The sequence below is a fragment of the Chaetomium strumarium genome (assembly GCF_033439665.1).
Source record: "Chaetomium strumarium strain CBS 333.67 chromosome Unknown B0T15scaffold_4, whole genome shotgun sequence".
In the NCBI taxonomy this organism is placed as follows: domain Eukaryota; kingdom Fungi; phylum Ascomycota; class Sordariomycetes; order Sordariales; family Chaetomiaceae; genus Chaetomium; species Chaetomium strumarium.
The window spans coordinates 2569888-2588597 of NW_026944432.1; the positions used below are offsets into that span (position 1 = coordinate 2569888).

The window sequence follows — 18710 nt, forward strand, 5'->3', positions numbered from 1 at the left end:
TAGCAAGACATGCTGTAAAAGACTTGCGTGGCAAGAAGGGGGATCACTCCGTTCCTGGGAGAGAACCGCGCAGCGACCCATTTGAGAACCCCCCGCCAGAGTCAGACGAGGTGCTCGACAGGCCGCGGGCTAAACTGTTGGGGCAAGATTTGGAAAAGAACAAGCCAGAGGCAGAAGATCCATATAGCAGTGCTTTGGGCAACTTTGAGCAACACGAGTCTGGAGCCTCAAGGACAAGGCAGTCAGATGTCAGAGACGAAGACAGCAAGGTCCCATATCTGGAGCTCCCAAAGGACCCCGCCCAGCTGAAAGCGTTGCCAACAGGTTTCCATGCTATGACTGAGGAAGAGCAACAGGAAGAACTTTGGATAGTGCATGCAGAACAGCACATGGGCCGGGAATGGGACTTGCCAGACCCCGGCAAGCACACGCCGTATACGCACGACTACCCGCCTTACTCGCCGTCCAAGGTTATCGGCATGTTGTACCGTTGGCGCAACAGGGCATGGACCCCTCGGCAATATCGCCTGGCGCGTGCCATTGCTAGCAATAGAAGCCTGCGCCTCCCTGTGCTGACAGCGCAGGCATGGCTTCGGCGTCACACACTCCTGGCTCGCCGGCGCGGCGTGGAGCTGAAGATGGAGCGATATCTTGGCAGTACTGAAGGATGGAAGATGCGGCTCGCTGAGCTTGAGAGCCAGACTGGTGTCTCCGAGGCGGACATCAAGCAATGGCTTTGGATCCTCGCCCCGAAGAACGGGGACGTGAAGATCCAGCGGTTTCTCAACAGTAACTGCCGCAAGCCACTGTTCCTGCTCCACCTGTTGTTGGCCAAGGACAAGAGGATACAGGAGCCCGCCACGTTTCTGGGACTGCTCCAGTTCATCCGAGACAACTACGTCCTCGCCGACCGGCCGCGGGATGAGCTGGACCACTCAGCGTACAAGGCTCAGGGGCGCGCGATGACCTGGCTGCATTTCCTTGTTTTTCTTTACCGCCTCGTGTACCATTGTCGCGAAGGATGGCCTGCGGCAATGCCCCTCCTGGCACGCCTGGCTGCCGACTACATCGGCACGATGCGCCTCGACACAAATGCGCGGGCATTGACGGGCTATCAAGCTCGGTCGCTCGTGTTGAACAAGGTTCTCTACTACTTATCATGGCCAGCACGTGTCCGTCCCATCGATCACATGGAGCACAATTGGGCGGCGCAAAGACACCTTCTGCGGCTCGCTGCGACAGCCGAGCCCCCCCTCGTGATGGATCAGAACGGCTACCGCGCCGTGAGGACTGTCCTGATCGCGCTAAGCAAGACCAAAGGCGAGGCGAAGAACGCAGATCGGGCTGCCAAGACCTGGCCGCCGTATCGGCGGACATTGGATGGAATAGACGAGCGTCGTGACCCTCAGGATGATCTCAGCAGGAGTGCCAAGGCGGGCATGCTCGTTCGCGCAGCGGGCTACAGCGATGACACTGTCGATCGAGCCATAAGTGCACTGGGTGGATCGACATTTGGACAAGCACCCACGATACAGACACGAGCCTTGCCTCCACCTTTTTTCTCGGGCGCGTGGGCTAGCCGAAATATCTTCTCCGAGTGGGCCGCTCAAGTGAGGGCAACGAGGAACGCCCGGGAAGCCTGGATTGTGTTTGAGAACCCGCCAGAGCCGAACATCAGGCCAAACGCCCAAGTGTACGCCGAGATGTTCGAGAAGCTCTATGCGCGTCTGGTCACAGAGTCGCCAGTGATCCGGCCAGGGGATGTCAGAGAGGCGTTCCCCGTCTACGATACGAATCTCAGTGGATTTGAGATTGCTAGACTTACGCCTCCAAGCCCCGAGGAGCTATACGAACACATGCTGCTGCGGGATAACATCAGGCCGGTCGGTTTTTGTCTCGTGGTTCTCATCCGGAACGCCCCATCCAGGACGGCCGCACTTCGGTACCTGAACGATAGCCCCTACCAGCGTTCCATCCGTGCCCTGCGCGAACCAGTATGGAAGGCAGGCGCTGAGAGCCTCAAGGAACTGTCTGGACTTCCCTCTCCCGTCTTCAACGCCTGGATCACCCTGTTATGCCGACTCCACGAAAGAGCGCCGCGGGAAGACAGCGCCAGTGATGAGCCTCTGGACGAATCCGAGAATGGGGACCTGACTGCTTCTTCTGAAGGCGGCATGACTGAACAGGAGCGCCGGACTCGAGAAGTGTCCCGGGGCGGTTCGATACCGGAGGCCATCTCGCTTGCCACGGCATTCCAGTTGCACAATATAAAGGCGGCTAACCACGACAAAGCCCCGTGGCACACGATCATGCAGGCCCTGGCAGGGCGTAAAATCCTCTACAGCCGCCTAGGGGCCGAGTTCAACGTGCTGGAGACGTTGATGACCTTCTTGAAAATCTACGAGCAGACAGTTGCCTCCAAGGGCGGCGATCCGGTGTCCTTTGAAGCACTCTGCCTCATGATCCGTAAGGCACTGAAGTTGAGCACATTCCAGAGGTCCAACGAGGGAGAGATGGTCCTGCGCCCGCATATCGTGGGTAGCGACGTACTCCAGAAGATGCTCGTTAAAGCACATCGTTATGCAGTACGAATGTTTGCAGAGCTTACCGAACCTGTCGCTGCGGCCGAGGGTAACGATCCACGAGACAACCTCCTCAATGGGCCCGCCAATGGTGCGGAAGGGGAGAACTGGGTGAGTGCGACGATGCTCCGCTACAATGTCGCCGGGCGGCCGATCTACCGGTACATGATGGCGCTGGCGTGCTGCGGCGACCACACGGAAATGGTGCGGCTGATGGACTGGATCCTCGACGGGTGGGACCGTGACTTCATCCGCGAGGAGGCCAAGGCGCCACACAACCTGGACTACCATTACATGGTGCGGACGATTGCCTACTTTGCCGAGATGGGCAAGCAGCTGGTCGAACCGGCCGAGATGGACCGGCTCCAGCAGCGGCTCGAAGATCTCCGAGGGGACAAGGGCTGCACCTGGTTCTGGCCAAGGGAGGGCTTGTCCGGGCCGGGGCAAGACGCGCTCCTGGAGCTCGATACGGACCTAACTCTGGTCGAGCGCTGGACTCGTCTGAGGCAGATGGTCAACTTCACCGAACCTGGGTATCCGGCGCCGTCGCCGCTGTCGGATATGTCGGCGGATCTGGAGGTGATTTTGGGTGAGCAAAAAAGTAATGCCGCTAGTAGTTCCATGTAGACTATTCAAGTTGTCGATATTTCAGATACCCATACACTCGCTCGCCTCCTAGCAATGACTCCGTCCAAAAGCCAGGTACAGAGACGGGCTCTATAAGGGAATTGGAGGTTCGGTGGAAAGAGTGGCCCGGGGTTGATAATAAACCGGGAAAGTCTCGAGCGGAAAAATCACTGCAGGCTCCCGTCATCATCATCGAAGCTCTCCCTTCTTTAACACAGGTAACTAACATTGATCTTCGACCCTGGGTGACAGATGACCCGATACTGCAAATAAGCTCGGTTTCGTTTTCACAAGTCAGTCCTATGTCATCACAAAATCCACGGGTTCATCAAACCTCATTATTACATGCGTGACACGAGTGTTCTGTTTTTGGCAGCTGCAGTCTTCGCTGCGCTGAAGGTGCTCACGTGGACGTTCAGTGTCAATCTGGCAGAAGGGACAAACTGGAAATCTCCCTCCATACCCGGCCCTCAACTTCGTTCGCCCATGCTGATTTCTGACTTCTCGTATCCTCTTCGTTCTCTGTTTTCGTTCCCTGCTCCGTTCTTCCCCTTGCCTGTTCTCCAACTGCCACACAGCTATGGGTATACGGAGTATTCCGTACACTAGTTCGGCCCACACACAACGGCGGCCCACTTATCTTCCCTTCCTTCCTGAGCCTATTGGTCAATTCCGAGCAGTTCTTGACCATTTTCCATCTCCGGCGCGTTCGCGTCAAACAATGCGCGTGCTCCGTCAACGCACCCCCCTGCGTTGGAATGTGGCCCTTTTTGTTAGCAGAAAGGGATATTGATATTTTTGGCGGTATGACTGGATTCACTTTTGCTGGGCTCTCAAATTGGCTTGCCATTGTGTATTCGGTACCACTCCATTCAGGTCGACTCGCTGCTGCCGGGGACCATTGTGCAGACTGAATACACATGCATTTGGCTGTCTAGTATCTCTCTATACCGTATATATTCCGGTTTTCATTGCTATTGTCAACGGATCTCTTTCAAGTTCTTCTTCGGGCACAACAAGTTCGACCCTAAGTACCATTCCCGCCCGGCATATGGCTCTGTAAGCCACCCGACTTCTCAGCCGTACGGTTCCTCTCTATGCCGGCGCCTCACTCCGCTTCCGCCATTCCGCCCTTGCTCTATCCTCATTTGAATTGCGTCACGGAGACCAGCAACGCACCCCTCATACTTTGGGAACGCACCCTCAGCCGGTAGGGCACTGCGCCATTGAGCTCACAACGCTAGCAACTCCGTTCACGGCACCTGATGAGCGTGTCGGCGGCATGGCCCACTGAGGGTCAGGTTCTCAACGATGCGCTTCCTGACTTGTCTTTCGACCCCCAGATATTAGGGAAGTTGGGAGAGCAACCCGAGGATGGAGGGTTCCACCATCTCTTACCGGCTTTCGACTTCTGGCCTGTTACGGAGCAGACGGGCGAGGATGTGTTCAGCGGCCCCACGGCACATCAGGAAGTGGAAGAAGACCCCCGCTTGCTCCGAGCCCCCGCCGGTTCCTCCGGGGCCTCTTCAGAACCCGCTGGTGAAGTGGAGGCTCTTTCGGACACGCCGGCCGAATTTCGAGCTTCGCGGAGTAGAAACATCTGTGTCGAACTGCCAAGGTCGACGCTAGTTCACCCAAAGTCACAGTATGAAGGGTTCACGCCGCCTCTACCGCTCAACAAGGAACGGGACGCCGTGGCCTCGTTGATGCGCCTCGTCCAAAAGCGAGGAAGTAAGACCAAGCAGGGCTGGACCGAGTTCGAGCTGGAGGATTTCAGCTTTTACATTAATGCGAAGTACTATCCTTTCGAGATGCGGCCGCTCCAGTATATGGCTGCCAGGAAGGGGTACGATCGGTTCTACTTCGACGGCGTACTTAGCATGGACGGGGTCAAACATTATGTCCAGAACGTGGAGGTCTTGGAGTTACCAATTGGTAACTACGGCAGCTCCTACGCCACAGTCCAGGGCCAGGTCTGGGTCCGATCCAGATTCAACAGCAACAAGGAGGTATACTACCGCCTCGGCAGGCCGAGGGACGAGTATGCCAGGTTCTACTCGCCGTTTCTGTGGATTGCTGACCTGGCGAAGCATGTCGTCGACTACTCGGCTGCCGTCATCGAAAAACGCGGCCAAGTCGGGCTGAACTCCTTCAAAGAGGACTTCAACCGCTGGCTACTTAAGACCCATGGGAAATCATCGGAATTCCACAAATGGCGGCGCAAGCGCTCAAGCGATGACTACCGTACATCGGTACTGGCCAACATCGACTTCATTTGGAAGGAGATGAACGGTGTGCTAGGGCTGACGAAAGCCGCATCGCTGCAGCTCTTTCGAGAGGCGATCTACTTCAGCCAATATAAGCCGACTGTCTCGAAACCGCTTCCCCCGATCGTGGAGAACGACAACCAGACACCGCCCACCATCGTGACGCCGTACATTAAGGAATGTTTCGGGCACATGGTTATCGGGAAGGTACTAAAGGTCATCGGCAGTAACAGGACGAGTCTACTTGCCAACCCGGACAAACCCTTAGCAACGTCAATGCCCGTTCCTATCCAGTCGAGCAGGCGGACTCGCGATAGCGCAGCAGCGTGCTTTCTCCCGCTCGACGTAATTGACCAGATCAAGGTTGGCGACACTATTTCAACCCCCCGCGATCGCATGGGGGAGACGGATACGGAATGGCGTAAGATGGTGTCCAAAGGAGCGACAGACGACGACAGATGGTTCGGCCTTGTGCAAAACGTCCATGTTGGCGAGGACAAGTCACGCAGCTTCGATGTCACCTGGTTCTACCGGCCGGCCGAAACACCCTGTTGCATGATGAAATATCCGTGGCCGAGGGAGCTGTTCCTTTCCGACAACTGCACTTGCGAGGGGAAGAAGCGTGTGAAGGAGCACCAGGTTCTGAATGTGCTCGACATTGATTGGTTCGGCACACCCAACAGCGGCAGTGGAGAGTTCTTCGTGCGACAGACCTATATCACTGAACCAGGTGCCTGCCGATGGATTACGCTACGGAAGTCCCATATGAGATGCTCCCACGGTCGGGAGCGGCTCGGATTCAGGACTGGCGACACCGTTCTCGCCACACTTTCTGAGCCCCGGGATTTCAGCGACCCGTACGAGGTGGTCAAGATCTTTAAGCAGGGCACCACCACGTTCGTACGCCTGCGGAGACTGCTGCGTCGGACGCAGGTTGAACAACATTTAGATGCGGCCCCTAATGAGCTAGTGTATACCGATCAGCTCGTCGTAGCTAAGGCAGACAGGGTGACTGGGAAATGCGTTGTCCGCTTCTTCCGGCCAGGGCAACCCATTCCAACCCCTTACGACAGGGGAGGCACCGGCAACCTCTTTTATATTACCTACCGGCTCGATAGCCAGGACAATAGCGTTCCTATTAGCACCAGATGCGTGCCGTTTGAGGGCGACTTCCCGCCTTCGCTACGGCAAGGATTCGACCCCGCCAAGCCGTTCCAAAAGCTTAGGGGAATGGATTTATTCTGTGGGAGCGGCAACTTCGGCCGGGGGCTTGAAGAAGGTGGTGCGGTCGATATGCTCTGGGCGAACGATATCTGGGACAGGGCAATTCACACGTACATGGCAAACAGCCCAAATCCAGAATCTACGAAGCCCTTTTTGGGGTCGGTTGACGACCTGCTCCGGCTAGCCCTTGAAGGGAAATACGCCGATAATATCCCTTGTCCAGGGGAAGTCGACTTTATCTTAGCTGGGAGCCCCTGTCCGGGATTCTCTCTTCTTACTCAAGACAAGACGACGTTGGCGCAGGTTAAGAACCAGTCTCTCGTGGCATCCTTCGCGTCGTTTGTCGATTTCTACCGACCCAAGTATGGCATCCTAGAGAACGTCTCATCCATCGTACAGGCATGCCATAACCAGTCCGAAGACGTCTTGTCGCAGCTCTTCTGCGCCATCGTAGGCATGGGCTACCAGGCGCAGCTTATCCTCGGCGACGCCTGGTCCCACGGCGCCCCGCAGTCACGTACCCGTATCTTCCTATACTTCGCTGCGCCGGGGCTTCAGCTCCCGGAAGCGCCGCTCCCGTCACACTCGCATTTGCCTACAGTCAAAAACCGCAACCTCGGCAAGATGTGCAACGGTCAAGGTATCGTTAGGCGCTCCTTCGAGCCCACCCCGTTTAAATTCGTATCTGCGGCCGAGGCCACATCCAACCTTCCACCCATCGGCGACGGCAAAGCCGAGCCCGCCGTCGCCTCCTTTCCAGACCACCGAGTATGCGGCGGGCTTACATCCAACACGTCCACGTCGCCAGGAGACTCAGCCGGACTCCGACACCAGATCGCGTGTATCCCGACCCACCCGTACAGTATGTCTTTCGCCAAAGCCTGGCACAAAATGGGCGTTATGACCCCCGCCGACCGTGCGCTCTTCCCCCAAAAAGGCTTCCGCGTGGAGTGGCCTGAATCTAGAGGGTGGAGCCGCGTTAAGCCGAACGATGTCTTCTCGACTGTCACTACTACTTGCGCGCCGACGGATGCTAGGGCCGGCACATGGCTGCACTGGTCTGAGGATCGGCCGATCACTGTGCAGGAGGCCCGGAGAGCGCAGGGGTTTCCCGATAGGGAGGTGCTGCTAGGCACCCTGGCCGATCAGTGGAAGCTCGTGGGAAACAGCGTCGCGAGGCAGATGGCGCTAGCGCTTGGCTTGAAGTTCCGCGAGGCCTGGGTTGGGAGTTTGTACGAGGACATGTCCGGGAAGAGTGAAAGGGGTATGTCGGAGAGCGTGGTGGAGACGACGTCCACGGCAGAAAACGGCAGCTACCGTCACATCGTCGACCTCACCTCGGCTTCGCGGTCAGTCAGTCCCGACAAGACGATTAATGGTGTACGGGACACGACAACGCCGGCGTCGGTCGCCAGCAAGTCAGCCCAAGTTGCGCGGATGAAGAAGCGTCAGCTGTCACAGTCACTACAGCGAGAGGAGATGGAAGAGGAGGAGCGCTCGCCTAAAGTTCTACGACTGGACAGCGCGGATTCAATTCCGGCCGCGACGAATCAGATGGCAGAGGAGTCGGTTGATGGTATCGGTGGATCTCTGAACTGGGTTCCGATGACAGAGCCTACGCCATCTCCAGAGGCGGAGGGAGTCATGCCCGTCCCGGCCGGGCTGACGATTGTTCGGCTCTCAACACCGGAGGATGTGGGGGCCTAGGGGGTCACGGATAGATAACAGGTACTCGGTGCATACATACGGTCCATACAAAGTAGAGGAGCATACCCCATGGGTTGGGCATACAGAATCCCTATCGGTTGGACGGGCAGGTTGATCAGGGCGGTGCCAGGGGGTGGAAGATGAGCATGTGCATTAGCATCAAGACGTGCAGAATCTGGAACATTCAGTGAATGCGGGGATCAGATTGAGCATCTCCTCGGATATCGTCGATTACACTTCAACCACATGCTATAGCCGGTGAAGTTGATGCTGGTTGCGTGACCCAGCTTTCTGTGCTCTGTGTGCCCTGGAAGCTCCTGTGGAACTTCCACATGGAAGGTGCACACCATGCCCCATGCTCCTTGCTGATGTCTGTTTCAGGGGTCAGGGCCCCACGGTACCAGATCTGGCAGGCTGGGCACCAGCGATTGGTTGACAGTGTCCCAGATCTGCGACTGCCCTGGTTTACCCGCAGCGAAGCAGCCAATGACGAGAGACCGGCTCTTGTTTTACAAGCAGCTGGCAACCGCACACCCACAGCTTTTTGAACTTTAACCCGACTTTCAACGATGGCGCTTACAGAGCACCGACATTGACAAGCAAGCGGTCGGACTACGGTCCCGAAAATTTTGCTGGTTATGGGCCTTCTTTCATTGACCCCTAGTCCCCTACCAGGCCATTGGGTCTCGATTGACGCGGTGCTGGCCGCCGCGTCGTCCCATCATCTCGCATGCCTTTGAGGCGTCCGAAGGAGACATGGACAAAAGGCGCCGACAGCAAAAAGGACGCCATGTCACCTCGGCCTTGTGGGCGGATTCATTGCTGGCCGTTCGACTCGCCGCAGCGCGTCTGGCCACCGACGCACTAGGTAGAATACGAAAGAATTGCCCGCACCTGCTTTGGGTTGCTCCCGCCGGCGGTGACCGGGGCACGATGGAGTCATCGTGAACAACCGACTCTTCCTCTTCTCTCTGCCTGCCGTATTGCTTATCTTGTCCTGAATGCCATCTGTCTCCCTCCGGACTTTAGTTGCGGCTATCTTCTTTAATCCCCCGTTGTCCTATTCCTTGTTGGTCTGCCGTGTTGCTATCCTTGGGCATCCGAGTCATTGTCCCTTTGCCTCTACCGCGTGATTGTTCTTCGGCGGCACACGGGTTGTGGTACCAACACACGCAAGAAATTCTATCTTGGTCACTCATTGAGGCAGCTACTCTGCTTTCCGTCCTACACAAACTAATCACTACTTCTACTTTGCTTTCCTTTCGGGCAGGCACCCGCAACTATCAGGTCTTGAAGATCTCTTCCCGGTTCTCGATTCTCACCACTTAAAAATCTACTCGACATACACAACAACCACCTTCACTCCTTCCTGACAGGCTCAGGAGAGATGCGTACCACAACGTTACTATTACACGCGCTGGCGCTCGTCGCCGCTGCTGAGGCGGGTCCGTTGAGGAGCCGTCCCCGGCACGAGGCGGCGGCAGCCAACGCGCCGAGACAAGCCGACTCATCGCTCGTCACCATCACAGTTCCAGTGCCGACAGCAGTGCCGTCGACTACGGCCAATGCTGCTTCATCTACGGAATCGGAATGTTCAGATACCGAGTCGTTATCTTCGTCGGGCGTTGGTCCCTCAACTGTTGGGAGCTCTACGTTCGCTACATCGACGATAGTAGCGGGTTCAGAATCCTCCGACGTAGCGACCTCACTCTTCACCAGCGCGGGGATCCCAGGTTCAACGGGTCCAGCGAGTCTACCTACCGTCAGCTCGCCAAGCTCAGTGTCAACCGACACCTCTGAGACGTCCGACTTGGTCAGCCTGACCAGTTCATTATCCACCATCATCGCAAGCACATCCTTGACCGAGTCGCCGAGTTCATCTTCCTCCAGCGTTGCTAGCTCTCTGTCGTCGACCAGTTCAACGAGCTCATCAGTGACCCTACGCAAGTCCCTCACGCTCCCGCTTGTGGCAACATCGGAGTCCAGACCCGTGGTCACTGCGATCAACCCGCCGTCGACGGTATTGTCGTCTCCATCATCTTCCTCTTCGGCTACGAGTGAGACAAGCACAAGCCTTTCAGTCTCCTCTAGCGTAGCCAGCTCATCCATTGCAACGGCAACCCCGTCGAGCTCTGTCGTGGAGACGGCTTCATCCTCCGCGAGTAGCGGCGTGTCGTCCATCCCTACGGCGGCCGCGTCGAGTCCTGTTGTTGGAACGGCGTCGGCTGCCCCAGTTACTGAAAGCTCATCGCTTTCTACGGGCCCGGGGTTGAGTACGGCCAGCGGTTCTAGGTCGGTGTCCTCCACCGTTGTTGCGGGATCAACCACGCTTGGTTCATCGGCTTCCGCGTCGGCCGTTCCCAGCCTTGCCTCGTCCACCGGACTACAGGCTTCCAGCAGCCTGTCCTCCAGTCTCACTAGCACCTCATCCTCGACCTACGCCACCGCGATAAGAACCCCCAACTCGCAGGTCCCGACCGTCATTTCCACGGCCCCTGCCGCGACTGGCACCGTGGCCACCAACGTGTACCAGGCCAACCTTAAGGCTGCACAGGGACTCAACAACATCTTCGCCACCTTGACCGAAAATTCAGCCTGCATGGCTGGCCAGGCCGCATGCGTTGCTGGAGGATTGGGAACGTGCGCCAACGGCGGCGCTTTCCAGATCATCCCTTGCCCCGCCGCTGGCTCTGCCTGCTTTGCGCTGCCCATGAATACGACCGACGGCGTGATTGTAGGATGCGCGAACATCGACGAGGCCAGGCAGATCCTGACCACGATTCCGGCAGGGATGGTACCGACTTCGTCGCCGGTGGCATCCTCCGCCACCGTGTCTACTTTATTGCCGTCCACCTCTTCCACGGCTTCCTCAACTGGAGCGGCGCCTTCGACCAGCTCAGAGGTCTCTTCGTCGTCCAGTCCTTCCTCAGTAGCCAGCTTAACAAGCCGCCGTCGCATTACCAGCAGCATTACAGTCACCGTCCCGGCCGAAACGGAAACCGTGACCGTGACAGTCACTCCCGGGGCTACTGCACCGTCGTCTTCCCAAGCGAGCACTAGCTCCCCTTCGCAGTCGGCACCTTCGGTCATCGGATCGTCGTCTTCCGTGCTCTCGTCTTCCGCGCTCTCGTCTTCCGCACCAGCCAGCTCTTCTTCCCAATCATCAACCTCCTCGGTAGTAGCAGGACCCATAACCCGGACGGCTACCGTGACTGCGTCCACGGGAATCGCGACGATCACGCTGACAATCAACCCTGATCCCCTCGGACCGTTCCCCACCTCCTTCCCCTCGATAGTAGTACCGACGACAACCTCCTCGTCCACAGCCAAGCGCCCACAGTTCTCGCTCCCTCCTGTCTTCACGCTCCCGTCCTCCATTCGCTTCACGACGGTCACCACCCGACCTACTATCACCACCTCGATCGACAGCTCAAAGACGACAGTCAGGACGACAGCCACGAGGCTGACCTCCCTCGTTATCATTGAGCGCGGCGAGGCTCCGACTTCTACCGCTACCGTCGGCGTATGAAAACATAAATGTGAGAAGGCCAGGATTACGGGCCAGCGTGACACACTGTTGGCTGAATGAGGAATTGATTATGGGAACAAGTAGGAGTTGGAGGCACATATCCAGCATGTCGTCTATCACTGTCATACTTCAGTTTTACTTCTTTTCCTTCTTTACAGCATACCACGTTTAGATGCGCACGACAGGGAGTTGGGGGCAACCTGCGGATTTGTTTACCTCAAGAGACGCTATTCTGGTTTGGTTAAAGGGGGCGAGTTTGCTTTGCTTGTCTGTGAACAGACAGACCAAGTCCTTGCTTTAGTTACAGGAGAATAAATACAAGACTGAAATGTCAGTTACCATAAGAGCTGAGAAGCACCAACATCCATATGGTAACGGTATAATTGACCTGGAAGATCCTATTCTACTACCCAGCGGATTCATACCACGTGCAAACTACAAGCTACTCCAGCAGTATGCTAGCATGCAAATACAGCCAGTCCCAATGATATCCCTCCCCAAACAACGATGCCCTCCACCGAACATAGTAGCCATGCCCGATGCTACGCAATGCAATTCCATATCCCGAATACACAACCATAGATATGCTCCTCTAAGTTGTAAATGTGTAGCCCATGCAACGCCAATATACTCCGCTCCCTTAGCTCGTGATCGTCATAATGGTAGTATTGTTAGCCACTCAATCACCGCTTCCTTCTGAACCGACTGTTATGCGCCGGCCCGCCCTTGGCCCCGGAGTTCCTCAGTTTGAGCCGCTTGAAGTTTGCGTGCGCCGTGGCCTTGACCTTGCGCACCGCACGCTTAACTACGCCTTCACTCTTCTTCTCCTGGCTGGGTTCGGTTGTGGCGGCTTTGGCTTTGGCTTTGTTCTGCTTTGTCTTCCGCTGTTGCCGTACCTGATCTTCGTCGTCTTCTGATCTAGTGCCGTCAAATTCGGCGTCAGAGGGGGCAGCGTCTGAAAGACGCAGGTCATCACCATCGCCCTCTGCTGCTGGTGTGGGGTTGGAAGCGTGGCGCTGCGTCTCCGGAACGATGTCATCGCCTTCTTCATCTTCCTCCTCGTCAGCTCCGGTATGATTCTGGGCTGGCGGCCGCTTCGCCCGTGTCGGGCGCATGTTGACCAAGCGCGTGGTGCGTTTCTGCCCGCGTTTCTTGAATTGGCGCAGCGGTTGCTGCTGCTTCCTCTCTTCACCCGCGCTGTCGTAGAATCCCTCGTCGTCAAAACCGGACAGCAACCCAACGGGCTGCTCCTCAGCCAGTTCCTTTTGATCTTTCAGCCTTTTAACCTGCCCGTCTCCAGCCTCCGATGTGTCCTTCTTCGTCGTAGCAGCCGAAATCCCGCCTTCGATCTCCCGCAGGGCCTCTTCCTCATCCTCAAAAGCCTCCTCCTCCATCTTCCGCAGCCCGGCCACAACGCTGCTCAGGGTCCTGGCCAACCCCAGCTTGCGCGGAAGCCGCAGCGGGCCGATCTTCTTCCATGACTCCTCGTCGTCCCCTTCGTCCTCCTCGGCTACCCCAGAAAGGGCTGCGGCTGAGCTCACCGCGGTGCGCCGGCGGAGGAAGGAGGGCGTGGCGCTTGTGGGCGTGGAGCGTAATTTTGAAATACGTTTGGAGGAGGGGGTTTTGAACGGGGTTCTGACATTGCCCTTGTCGTGGCGCTCCTGGAGGGGTGTTGTTCTTGTCTGGAAGAGTTGGACGGTGCGCTTGGACATGGGCGTGGAGGCAAAACGGGTGGTCGTAGGGGTCATGGTCGTCATGGCTTGCGGGAGGATGTCGCTGGTTGTGCGCTGCTTGCTCGGTGTAGCGGCCGGAACCGCAGCGTCGGCGTCAGTGACGGGGCTTGCGAGGGTATTGTCTGCTGCCGTGGACCTTGACGGGGTGCGGCCGAGGAGGTCGAAGAGTCCGAGGACGTGTCCATCTTTCTGAGGGGTTGGGCTGATGGACGTTGGCACCGCTGCGACCGGGGTCTCGGCTGTCCGGTTCAGAGACGGCGTGAGCATCGCAGTGGCTGCTGAAGGTGTCTGAGCTCCATGGGACATATGCTCGGGCAGAGAAGACTGGGCTTTGCGTGGTGTCTGCGCCGTTTTAGGTCTTTTGGAGGGGGTGTGTGGAGGCGGCAGAGCGGCCTCGGGATGCGTCCGTTTGCGCTGCTGGCGGCCGTGAGTGGCTTCGGCTGGATCCGATGGAGGAGGCGGGATCTTGCCGGCGAGTATGTCACGGAGTTTGTTGTACTGTTTATATTTCTGGGCTAGTTCAAGCTTGTCAGCATGGTGGCGCAACCACAAATATAGAACTTGGAGGCCGTTGACAGCACGCACCAATGTCTGGATTGCGCTTGATGTCGTCGCGCCCCGGCTTCTTCCCGCCATGCTCGGTCGCCCAGTCTGCTTCCCATTGTTTAAGCTTGGCACGCAGTTGCAGTGATTGGTTTTCATAGGCCGCCTTGGCCTGATCGTCCATCGTGCTGTGTGGCATAATGAGAAGTGTAAAGGCTTGTTGCGATGGAATGGGATGAAGGTCAAGTAGACAGCGCAAGCGCGTTAGTTCAACAGTTAGGACGCGATAAGAGACGCGGTAGGACGCGTTCCCCGCATGCACATGAGATCATGCTTGGCAGAAGCTACTAAGGTGTACTAATACAATACAACACAGATTACTAGCGTATGGTACAGATTACGTACATACGTACGTACAACAGCGAGGCTATACTGCCAAGCAGCCAAGCACCATCAATGCCCCGCCCCACTCTGTCGGTTCCTCCACCGGGCGACCCGTTATATGGACCTTGATAACTTCATGTAAGTCGGGGCTCGGGACGGTTCCTCAGCACACTGCCAACTCCGGTTCCTCCTCCATCTTCAGCGCACTCTGCAACTCAAGTTCATTCACGCCACAGCGCACCACAACCACCCCATGGCCGTGGTGGAAACCGGCAGCTCCGATGATATTCAAGCCCAAGTTCTCCAGACGACTCTTGCCGAGATAGAGGCATCCCGACAAAAGGCTACCGGCTCGGACTCGACTGACGACGACGTCAAGCCGCGCAATTGCTGCGTTATCTGCCTCGATTCAATTTCTGATTCCTGCACCGCTTTGCCCTGCAACCGTATGTCAAGCATGTCCTCTTCACAGTTTCGGGGCGATACAGTGCAGTACCGCTGACTACCTAGTGTTGAGTAGACGCACACTTCGACTTCTGCTGCCTCCTCCGCTGGTTGGAGCAACACCCGAACTGCCCCCTGTGCAAGGCAAACGTTTACAAAGTCCGATACGCTGTCCCCCAGGATCCTGCGGTTATCTACCGCGTGCCAAACGCCGTCAGGACACGCGACAGTGCAGGACGAGGTGAGCATACAGTTGGCAGCCTTCGGGACTCAGGCAGACGCCAGCCGCGATTGCCTCCCTCCGAGAGTGAGGCAGTCCGACGCCGTCGCCACATCTACCGACACCAACTATACTCTCTCCGTAAGCAGAACCTCTATGCTCTCTCTCCTGGATCTCGCAAACCTGGCCTAACCCAGCCTTCGTTCGTTTCATTCTTACGATTTCAGACATAGGCTCAAACCGCATCTCCGGCTACCAGCCCCTGCCCACGCCGGCCCAGCTGTCCTCCACCCCACACCTCCTGTCGCGCGCCCGCCTCTGGATCCGGCGCGAGCTGCAAGTCTTCTTGTTCCTTTCTTCCGACCCCGACGCCGATTCCAACGATCACCATAACAACAACAGCCATAACAGATCCGCACGCACACTGCGCCGCCGCAACAACGCCGAGTTCCTGCTCGAATACGTCGTCGCCATCCTCAAGACGGTCGACATCCAGGGCAGCATGGGCCAGGCCGAGGCCATGCTGGCCGACTTCCTCGGGCATGACCACGCCCGTCTGTTCCTGCACGAGCTGCGCTGCTGGCTGCGCAGTCCGGCGCCGTCCCTTGCCGCGTGGGATCGCGAGGTTCGGTATCCCGAGGTTACTCGCAATATCCCTGTCGTGAGAAGGGGGAGTGTGGCTAGGGAGGATGGAAGCGAGGGCGAGCGTGGGGACCAGGGTGAGAGAGCATGGTCCAGTGCGAGTACAGACGGCAGAGGAAGGGGCGGTGCTTCGTGGCAGGACCGGGCCGGGGATCATTGGCGGGCTGATAGCCAGACTAGTGCCGCGTCGTCGGGGGAGAGGAGGAAAAGGAAATTAAGGGAGGATGATGATGAGACTGGAAAGGGGAGAGCGAATCGGACGGGGAGGTAAGATGACCTGCCCCCTACAAAGCTTATGGTGACATGGGGAGGAACCGGTCTGTTGAGTATGACGATGATACCCGATCTTTCAGATTATTTTGAATTGAGGCTTCAATACTATGACGGAATACGACTTTCCCTTTTCTACGACCGGTGCCTCTATGTCTATGACCCAAACCTTCTAAAAAGATATCCTCTCCCACCTGACTGCTTACATTCTCATAACATGGCCTTCCTTCGAACCCTTATCGGCACAGGCCTGTCAAACCGATGATCCCCCAGCGGATACCGGTCGTACAACGACGAAACCTCGCGTGCCCCGAGGGGATCAACCAACTCGATATCCAGCATCCGCAGGAGCAGCGCGTTCGTGCCCATATTGAGCCGCCGCGCAAACATCTCGCCGGGACACCGGTACGACCCGCCGCCGAAGGGGTAGAAATGGCCCTCGAGGCCACTGCTCACCAGGGTCGCGCGCTTGTCATCCTCGGGCGTCCTTTCCTTATTAGGCGGCCCTCCTGCTGCTGCCCCCTTGTCTGCCCGGTTTGGGTTGTTTTTGTTAGGGGGGCGCATCGGTCCGCTGAGGGGATCGTCGGGGTACGACAGGAAGCGCTCGGCCCAGAAGGCCTCCAGGGGGTGTTCCTGCCGCCCGTCCGGCAGGGTCGCGCCCGTGTTCCAGAAGGTCTCGTCGCGGCCGGCCAGCCACGAGACGGAGAGGATCGGCGTCCGGGGCTCTGTCTTCCACTTGCCGGCGAGGAGATAGCCGGGCGTCTTGGGTACGCGCGCGACGGGGCCGAGTTGGCGCAGGCGAAGAGTCTCTCGGAAGACCGAGTTGAGCAGCGGCCCCGCGCAGAGGTCTGAGAGGCTGTGGGGTTGGAGGGCGGTGCTGCCGGGCTCGAAGGCGGAGTCCATCTCGGTGATAATGCGGTGTTTGAGATTGTCGGATTGTAGGATGTGCAGTGTGGTCCAGAGCGTGGATGGGGTCGCGTTGGCGAAGATGCTTTTTTGCTCGCTGGTTAGCAGGCTTGTCTGTCTGTGTTGTGCCGAGAAGGGGGATTGGGACATAAGGTAGTACATACACGGACAGGTAGCTGAGCAGGCCAGCAGCAATCCCCTTTTCGCTGAGACCGATGTCCGCATATACCCTGACCAGTCTCTTGGTCATGTGGGTGCCCCAGACCGGATCAAAGACTTCGTCGTCTTCGCGACCAACATCACCATCACCTCTCTCCAACTCGCTCTGCGCCGCACACCATCGCTTCCAATCGATGAAATTCCGATGCATCTTGTCCCGCGCTGCCCAGATCCCGGGGTTCAGCCACCGGGGCACCTTGAGCAGCAACATCGGGAGCGCCTCGTAAAAGGCCCAAAAGTCGCGGTACAGGTCCGGACAGACACGCAGCAAGCCATCGCCGAACACGACGCGCGCGACGGCCTCGAACATGCGCGTGGCCACGAAGGCGTGCAGGTCCGGGAACTCGGTCCATCCGTCGCCGATGCGGACACCATCACCATCAACGAAAGAGGAGGAGATGCTCCCAGCAAACTCGTCCAGCACGCGGGCCATGATGCGCTGCAGGCTCTGCCCCTGCAGATACACGCGGAAGTCGAGGCGATGCTGCTCCATGGCGTGCCGGGAGACGTCGACGGCGGCGAAGCCTGTCGGCGGTGTTGTCGAGCGCTGGCCCGGTCCCGCGATCGGCTTGGTGGTGTCGTGCTGCTTGAATCTGCGCACGTCTTCCTTGGGCAGGCCGAAGAAGATCGTCAGGGCGGTGAGTAGGGCCGGCGCGGGCACCGCGTGCCGCGAGTCGCGGAAGAGGGACTGCATGGCCTCGCCGTGCGGGACGAAGTAGAGGATTCGGTCCATCATGAAGAGCCGGAGCGGGTTGCCGCCGAAGGCTTTCCTGACGTCCTGTCTTAGTTCGTGCGCTGAAAACACAGACGGCGATCCCCCTTTCCTTAAGCAACAAGTGAAAGTAGGAGCATGAGGGGACAACCCTTACTGGAGGTAGCGCTGGTAGCGTCCGCTGTCGAGGACAAAGGAGGGATAGCTACCCAGCCATGGCAGCCAGTACGGCACGGGGGTGGGCTCATGGAGGCCCTTGCCGGTGACGCGGAAGAGGAAAGAGCTGACGAGGGTAATCAGGTATGTGAGCAAGAAGGGAGTTGCAAGGAGAAATATGGCGGCAAGCCCCGGATTGCCGGTGAGCTTCGAGGTCGCTGCTGCATGCCAGGCCGGGTTGGTCTCGGTCATGTTGACATCAGGCCAGGGGAAGAATGACAACCACTACTAAGGAAGGTACGTTAGGTTGTAAAAAAAAGAGAGAGAGAGGAAGGAGCACAGGTTGCTGTTCAGAACGTAATCAGATAGGTTTTGCATCAGACGACAAGAGATAACCGGACATCCTCCTTTTTATAACGATCAAAGTTGCCGTTCAACCCTGACTGACGATCCGGCCTCGACCTCGCAGGCCTCCTAGGGTTGACTTCCTTCCAATTTGCGCCACTCACCTTTCCGGCTCCGCCTTGCCATAGGCAGTAAAGCAA

At 57.6% G+C, this 18710-nt stretch overlaps 4 protein-coding genes across 4 annotated transcripts; 2 read left to right on the top strand and 2 right to left on the bottom strand.

Moving 5' to 3' along the window:
* Window positions 1-218: 218 nt before the first annotated feature.
* On the top strand, window positions 219-8407 carry B0T15DRAFT_396481 (uncharacterized protein; the record flags this gene model as incomplete). Its single annotated transcript, XM_062864840.1, has 4 exons — window positions 219-2115; window positions 2170-3081; window positions 4755-5461; window positions 5834-8407. Coding segments are annotated over 4 exons (6090 nt in total), but the record flags the coding sequence as incomplete, so codon positions are not given.
* A 3884-nt stretch (window positions 8408-12291) lies between these two features.
* On the bottom strand, window positions 12292-14520 carry B0T15DRAFT_416714 (putative DNA replication regulator protein). Its single transcript, XM_062865477.1, has 2 exons — window positions 14255-14520; window positions 12292-14184 (listed from the first exon to the last, which is right to left on the bottom strand). The coding sequence occupies exons 1-2, from the start codon at window positions 14409-14411 to the stop codon at window positions 12620-12622; spliced, it is 1722 nt and encodes a 573-aa protein (XP_062721606.1). The 5' UTR covers window positions 14412-14520; the 3' UTR covers window positions 12292-12619.
* A 135-nt stretch (window positions 14521-14655) lies between these two features.
* B0T15DRAFT_533525 (uncharacterized protein) lies at window positions 14656-16298 on the top strand. The gene is made up of 3 exons (XM_062869368.1): window positions 14656-15042; window positions 15117-15401; window positions 15494-16298. Exons 1-3 carry the CDS (start codon window positions 14850-14852, stop codon window positions 16171-16173), a joined length of 1158 nt encoding a protein of 385 aa, XP_062721607.1. The 5' UTR covers window positions 14656-14849; the 3' UTR covers window positions 16174-16298.
* On the bottom strand, window positions 16221-18543 carry B0T15DRAFT_211452 (cytochrome P450). Its single transcript, XM_062862678.1, has 3 exons — window positions 18167-18543; window positions 17243-18067; window positions 16221-17163 (listed from the first exon to the last, which is right to left on the bottom strand). Exons 1-3 carry the CDS (start codon window positions 18415-18417, stop codon window positions 16383-16385), a joined length of 1857 nt encoding a protein of 618 aa, XP_062721608.1. The 5' UTR covers window positions 18418-18543; the 3' UTR covers window positions 16221-16382.
* Window positions 18544-18710: the final 167 nt, after the last annotated feature.

Bases quoted from the DNA above. Each gene is read 5' to 3' on its own strand.
- B0T15DRAFT_416714 (XM_062865477.1), bottom strand. From the start codon at position 14,411: ATGCCACACAGCACGATGGACGATCAGGCCAAGGCGGCCTATGAAAAC. The intron at 14,185-14,254 runs GTGCGTGCTGTC...AGCTTGAACTAG, and splicing joins CAAGCGCAATCCAGACATTG to CCCAGAAATATAAACAGTAC.
- B0T15DRAFT_533525 (XM_062869368.1), top strand. From the start codon at position 14,850: ATGGCCGTGGTGGAAACCGGCAGCTCCGATGATATTCAAGCCCAAGTT. The intron at 15,043-15,116 runs GTATGTCAAGCA...AGTGTTGAGTAG, and splicing joins CACCGCTTTGCCCTGCAACC to ACGCACACTTCGACTTCTGC. The intron at 15,402-15,493 runs GTAAGCAGAACC...TTTCAGACATAG, and splicing joins ACACCAACTATACTCTCTCC to GCTCAAACCGCATCTCCGGC.
- B0T15DRAFT_211452 (XM_062862678.1), bottom strand. From the start codon at position 18,417: ATGACCGAGACCAACCCGGCCTGGCATGCAGCAGCGACCTCGAAGCTC. The intron at 18,068-18,166 runs GTAAGGGTTGTC...ACAGGACGTCAG, and splicing joins CGCTACCAGCGCTACCTCCA to GAAAGCCTTCGGCGGCAACC. The intron at 17,164-17,242 runs GTATGTACTACC...CGAGCAAAAAAG, and splicing joins CTGCTCAGCTACCTGTCCGT to CATCTTCGCCAACGCGACCC.